The following is a 7130-nucleotide window of genomic DNA, read 5'->3' as shown; positions in this document are numbered from 1 at the left end:
AAAAATTTACATAGGTGTAAAACAAAACATAGATATGTATAAAAACTAATTTTCAAAACTGTAATCGTAGATATAGATATACATAATGATAAAACTATTCTCAAAGAACATTAACATACAAAAAAAATTATTAAAAATGTTAGTTTTCAATGGTTCCTTCAAGTTCTTAAATAATTTAAAAGTTCTGTAATGATGCTCATCCTATATATATATATATATATATATATATATATATATATATATTAAATTACAACTTCTTTGACACAAATCGTGCATTTGATGTTGTACGTTTGGCTGTGAACTGTGTACATCATGCTTCAAAGGCTGTATGTTATGATGTGAATTGTGTACGATTTTATCCACTACTCTACGTGTTACTGTATTTTTACACACGTCCTCTTTATCAAAACAATTGTCTTTCTTTATCAATCAAAAGATAATATTTTCTTCTCTCTCCAGTTTAGCACATGGATCTTCTTTATCAAATCTACCTTCTCTCTTTTATGTTTGAGACCCGATTATGTCTATTACGTTACCTAACTGATCTTCGAGCTCCTCTACTATGTCTTTAACCTCGCCTATTGTTGCCGGGTTTCATTTTGAAAACCCACCCTAGGCGGCGGTAGTGTCGTTGTGGTTGTGAAATGGTGAGGGAGTCTCTGTCAATAATGTGGTTTATCACGGTTGTTGCCGGGTTCCTTTTTAGAACCCTAGGTGGCGGCGTTGTCTGCCATGGATGGTGGCGCTTGATGGTTTGATTTTGTGTGAATATGTCTGCTATCGTTTCCGGACTGTGATGGTTCTACTTCTACACCTGAGTTCAATTAACCTTTCTTTTTCAGAGTGAAACATAGGCCAATGCAGGTGTTTCTAACTATCTATGGTGGCGGTGGACTTGCAACGTGAAATGCCTTACCTCGCCGTCCGATGGTCTGACGACTTCTTCATAGCTTATTAGGCAAACAAGCATTGTTTAGAGGCGATGATAATGATGATGAGTTTGTCAATGTGTGAGTCAATCTAACAAAGCTCGAGACTTACCGTATCTTGGTGAATTAATATCCGGAGGTTTCGTGGTAGAAATTACCAAATTGGTGTTTTTACTAGCTGTAGCAGCTGTGATGTTTACAGCCTTGGCGGTTTTCTTCGTCTTGGTTTTGATTATTATTAACAGATCTGAGCCTCTTTGAATTTTATTCTTATTTTTTTGTTTGATTTTGAATTTTATTATTAATCAACTAACTTGATTGTTTTTTTGTAAATCATTGTGTGGTATGTTTAGTAAATAATCATCATCTCCTCTCTTCTAGATTATTATCGATTTTTCCTGCCAAATTTACCGTCTTCTGGTATAATATGAATCGATTTGAATTAAGTTTGTATTTGGGTCTGTGAGCAGGGGTTTTTGGTCTAACATAGGTCTATTATGAATTGGAAATTTGGGTTGTTTGTTGAGTTTAATTATAATTTCATGGATCATTTTGATTCAAGCATTCTAAAGATATCAGTTGTGGCTAGAATTGTGGTGCTTTGTGTGGTTTCCTACTAACTATGCAACCAAACACTTAAAACTGTTTTCTAGGTAAGATTTGTACTTAAATATATTATTAGCTCATTACAAGGTATAATTCATGCTTCATATATACACAACAAATGAACTTGGCATTCTTATTACCAGCTCAGTTATGCATGCAGGTATGACACGAACTATAATTTATATACGCATGTTATGGAATTGTTAAAACCAAAGAGTCAAAATTTAGTGGAGTGGAAAGGGTGAATAGGGAAAAAAAAAGAAAATCAAATTTAAACTTGAGTATGCGTATGCCAGGTTATAAAATGGTTTTGGCCTCAAAAAGGAAGATGGCAAAAGGTAATTCACAATGTTAGAAAATGGCATTTTTAAGAGATGGCATTCTCTTTGTGAGAAAATGACGTGACGAAGAAAGAAATCCAAGGCTTATTTAGTTTAAAGTAGGTAACTCATTGCATATTTTGTAATTATAAAAACCATTAGATGTATATTATCATTGCTTCTCTCCATAAGGAACAGCCTTTTTGGATAAAGTAACTTGACAAGCAATAAACTATTTAAAGTTAGATTGTTAACATTTGTTGTTGACATTTTCAAATGTATATAGTTTTTTTTCTTTGTCACATACCCGTGCAACGCGCGGGTACTTACTAGTAGTTTCTCTTTTATATTGTATAAAACAAAAGAAAAAGGTTTGTTTTCGATCATTCGAAAAATTAAAATGAAATTTAAGACCTTGGATGGCTTTTTCTTCCCCTTACTTCCTCATTTCATTGCTGATGGCTATCAATTATAGTAAGATCTTTATCAGTAAGGTTAATTAAGATCTTACAGTATTATTAACTAGCTTAGAAACTAATGTATTACACCGTTTGAATAAATGTAATATTAAGTAGATAAAATGTAATTAAATTAGTCATTCTTCTTTTAAACCTAATTTATTCATAATATTGCAAATTCTAAGCGAGGTCATCGAATTGTAACACGTGGTGGTGATTAATAAATACTTAGAGAATATATTTTTTGGTTACGTTAAACTATTAGTTGCCTTTAATCATTCGACTCATTTCTTGACTTGACCCAACTTCCTCATCGAAAAGTCATCTATTCGCTTACCCGTTAATTTTGTTATTATGTAAATTGCGTGAAAAACATCCATACAAGAGTAAAAAAACATCAAAGTGCATAACAAATAAACAAACCAAGTTACCACACTAATACGATTCCATCCTACGAGGAACTGGCGTCTTGATAACCTGTAATATCTGGACAACTTCTGCCATTGATGGCCTGCTTGAAGGTATCTGAGAAGTACACACCAAAGCCAATTTAAGAACAGGTAACACTTCTTCTTCCGGATACTCTCCCATACTCTCATCAACACACTCCAATACATTACCCTCTTCCAACATAATCCTCACTTGCTCATTAAGAATCAACACATTATCCTCCCCGTACTCAATCGGTCGCCTCCCGGTCACAATCTCCAAAATCAAAACACCAAAACCATAAACATCACACTTCTCGTTCACCCGCAAGCTCTGGCACGTCATCTCTGGAGCCACATAACCTAGCACGCTTTGAAACCGGTTGCTCATGACATGCTTGTCTAGTCTTGACAACATCCGTGTCAACCCAAAATCTGAAATTTTGGGGCTTAAATTGTGGTCCAGAAGAATGTTATTTGGTTTGATGTTGTAGTGAATAATTGGTGGACAAAACGAATGGTGTAAATGAGAGAGTCCTTTTGCGGTTCCTAGAAGAATTTTGAACCGATTAGGCCATGAAAGAGGTGGACTTGAAGGTGATCTTTCATGGAGTTTGGCCTGTAAGCTACCATTTGGTACATAATCAGTCACTAAAAGCTGCAATTTTGGAGTCCAGAAGTACCCTTTAATAGACACAAGATTCTGGTGTCTTAACTTTCCTAAAACACGAACCTCCCTGTCGAAATCTTCAGGATACTGAATCATATTCGACACTACAAGATTCTTGATCGCTACAACATCACCATTTCTGTCTCCAATTGAAGCTTTATAGACAGTCCCAAACACCCCACTACCGATTTCATTCTCCTTTTTCAAAAAAGATTCAAGATTTTCCATGCAAATATTATTTGGGGGGTTCATTTTTGGATCAAACCAAACAAGTTTCCCCATTGATAAACTCGCGCCTGATCTTGAAGAACTTGAACAACTCTCGAGCACGTTATCAACAAAAGCGAGTCGTCTCCGAGCTGAGATGTTTAGCAAGCTTACTACCAAAACTCCAATGGAGATCATCAAAGCTGCTAGAATAGCAACAATGGCGGAGACACTTAGAAAGCGATGATGTTTGAAACCATTTGAAGCTTCATCACTATCTTCATCTCCTCCATGTCTTCCATGTTGGTTTCCATATGCAAAAGGATTAAGAACTAGAGGCTTTGGTACATTCAACTTACATGGTCCTTTAAGCATTGGTGAGCAAATACCCAAATTGCCCTCCAAGGAACTTGGTTCTAAGCTTTGGAATATGCCACCAGAAGGGAGTCTTCCTTGTAGCCTGTTGTAAGACACGTTTACGGCAAGAAGATTTTCGAGTTCGCCAAGTTCAGGTGGGATCTCTCCGGAGAGTTGGTTGTATTCTAGCTTTAAGATCTTAAGCTTTTTCAGTTGTGACATTGATCTTGGAATGGTGCCATTTAAATTGTTGTGAGACATGCTCCTGGATACATATATACAGCACATTTGGAATTACAAATGAAGAATATTAAACCATAACCGAATTGAACCAAAACTATTCAAAACCAAACCATATTAAAAGTTGGTTTTTGCTTTCACAAAATATGAATTAACTACCACCCAAATAAAACAAGTTACAAATAATAGAGATTTTAAGATACGTAATTTAAGTTCAATTAAATTACAATTTTAACTTTATTAGAAAGACTGAAATGCTTATTATTGAGAAATCTCCCTAGGTTGATATTTTAAACGTGTTACAGTCAATTAAAACAGACTTACTTTTGTTTATATCCCGTGAAAAAAAGTGTGTAAGTCATTTAATTAGTGGTGTTAAGAAAACTTACAACAAGTAGAGGGAAGAACAATTTCCAATCTCATCAGGTATTGATCCAGTGAAAGAATTCCCATCAAGCTGAAGGATTCCAAGGCTACCCGAATCACAAAGATCGTTCGGTATGAACCCATGAAAAGCGCCATTTCTTAAATCCAGCACCGTTAGATTCTGAAAGTACCCTAACTCTGGGGGCATTCTTGTCTGAAAATCATTCCATGACAAGTTCAAGTACCTTAACTTAGAATTCAGCCCAATTTCAGCAGGGATATCACCCGTGAGACGGTTGTTGGAAAGATCTAGTGACTCGAGATACTCGAAAAGCTTACTTGAGCCCAGAGGGATTGAACCCGTGAGTTCGTTCTTAGAAAGATCAATTTGCTCAAATCCAAGCTCGAATATAGTATCCGGAATGCTACCATTGAACTTATTCCCTCTTAATGAAATCAACGATAGTTTAGTAGAGAAATCTAATGACATTGGAATATTGCCACTCAAATTATTATCAGAAAGACTTAGGTATTTCAATGATGTTAATCCACCTATAGATTCCGGTAACATTCCAGTCAAACCGTTACCCCGAAAAGTCCAAATATTCCAAGCTAATCAAGCTTCCTATCCACTGAGGGAACTCACCAGTCAACTTATTATTGGCTAGATTCAGATAACTTAGAGACAAAAGGGCATAGAAAGATTCAGGAATTGTGTCTATGAACATATTATTGCTTAAATCTAGGGTTTTTAGATGTGGACATAAACCTAAATCAGAAGGTAAATTTCCAGAAAAGTGATTTCCATTTAAAGCTAGTTCTTTTAGATCATGTAAAGCGAATACACCATTGGGTACAGCTCCCGAAAGCGAATTGTGGGAAAGATCCAGTGTTCGGATCCGGAGCAGTTTCCAGATACCGGATTCAAACACTGGATTACCTGAAAAACGATTTTTGGAAAGATCAAGATGATTTAAGGTTGTGCAATTTGAAAGTGAGGTAGGGATTGGTCCTTCAAGATTATTTCTAGAAAAAGAAAGGGATCTAAGAGAGAAACATTTCTTGAAAAACTCTTCAGGAACCGGTCCGGATAACATGTTTTGTGATAAATCAAGAAACTTCATAGTTCCTGAGTTTATTAAAGATCCCGGGATCCTACCCGAAAAACTGTTTCGGCTAAGATTAAGGTGTTCAAGATTGGTAAGCAGTGATAGCTCAGGGTTGATGTCTCCAGTGAAGTTATTACTAGCAAGTGAAAGTACCTTCAAATTCTGCAACTTCTCGAGCCCTCTGCCGATTTTTCCGGAAAGATTTAACCCATCGAGTGAGATTCCGGTGACCCTTCGGGTAACCGGATTGCATGTTATGTACTTCCAAGAACATGGTGTTTCATCATCTTGACACCATGAGGATAAATATGAAGATGGGTCAGCAACAGATGATTTGAACACTATCAGGCCTAAAATCTCATCGTTTAGATCGAGCGATTCATCGGCATTGATGGTGAATGAAGCAGCTAACAAGAATGCAAAGATGAAAAGACCAAGAACACCCATCTCTCTCTAGACACTATTTACTGGAATGGGAAACATAAGGTTTTCCAATTACCGAATGAATGTGATTATGAAAGAATGTTTTGGCTCATGTGAAGTCAAGAAACACGGAAAAAGATGCAATAATAATTTGGATATTGTGGTCGCAGAAAATCCAGTCTGTGTTTCACGGGTTCCTTGGATGCCTGTTACTTCTTGTCGTTAACCCTGATGACTAATACAGTGGCATTACTACGATGGTGTTTTAAATTCCAAGGCCCACCACTCCATTATTATACGAAGGAATCAAGAAGATAGCAATTTTTGGTATATTTGCACTTGCTTGAAATATAAGATATTATTTTGTCGCTATTTCAGCGAGAGAATGTGAATAAATTTAGTATATTTTCTTGTTTCGTGTATTACCTATAAAAGTTATAAAAGTTAACGTACAATTGAAATTATGTTGTTAATTATGAGAATCAAATAGAATCTATCTATCTATTCTAATAAAGTAAAATAATTGTGAACGTGTCAGTTTATGGTTAAAACTCACAACTTTTTTCCCTCCAAATCTTAATTGACCATAATATATGTTTATATTCACTTTCTTTTTACATTTTATTTATATTATATTTATAATTTTTTATAAAAACAAATTTTAACATATTATTTTACTACATATTCCAAAATACTTGGTAAAATCCAAAAATTAATAGCAAACCATGTTTGTTAAATATTGAAAAGAATGTGTAATTTAAATGTTATCATTAACATATTTATTTAGAGTAAAATGTCATTTTAGTCCTTGTGGTTTGGCAAATAATGCAAATTTAGTGCAAAAACTTTATTTTTTGCATATGGACCCTCCACGTTTCCCAATTCTTGCCAATTACATCCAAATCACTAACACCGTTAAATTTTATCGTTAAGTCAGGGGTAGACATGTCTTTTCACTATTTCTTTATTATAATACTTATTTTAGTGAATTGCGGTTTTTGTCCTTGTGGTTTGTCC

General features: G+C 35.1%; 1 protein-coding gene across 1 annotated transcript; it reads right to left on the bottom strand.

The window, feature by feature from the left end:
- Nucleotides 1–2721: 2721 nt before the first annotated feature.
- Nucleotides 2722–6480, bottom strand: LOC143587971 (probably inactive leucine-rich repeat receptor-like protein kinase At3g28040). Its single transcript, XM_077069109.1, is given in 3 exon segments — nt 2722–4240; nt 4605–5170; nt 5172–6480. Coding segments are annotated over 3 exon segments (3024 nt in total). The 5' UTR covers nt 6138–6480; the 3' UTR covers nt 2722–2748.
- Between the last annotated feature and the right edge of the window lie 650 nt (nt 6481–7130).

Source organism: Bidens hawaiensis, unplaced genomic scaffold, assembly GCF_021521415.1.
Source record: "Bidens hawaiensis isolate Kalapana, Puna unplaced genomic scaffold, B.hawaiensis_p1.1 tig00035935_1, whole genome shotgun sequence".
In the NCBI taxonomy this organism is placed as follows: Eukaryota; Viridiplantae; Streptophyta; class Magnoliopsida; order Asterales; family Asteraceae; genus Bidens; species Bidens hawaiensis.
This window is presented reverse-complemented; position numbering and strand designations above follow the sequence as displayed.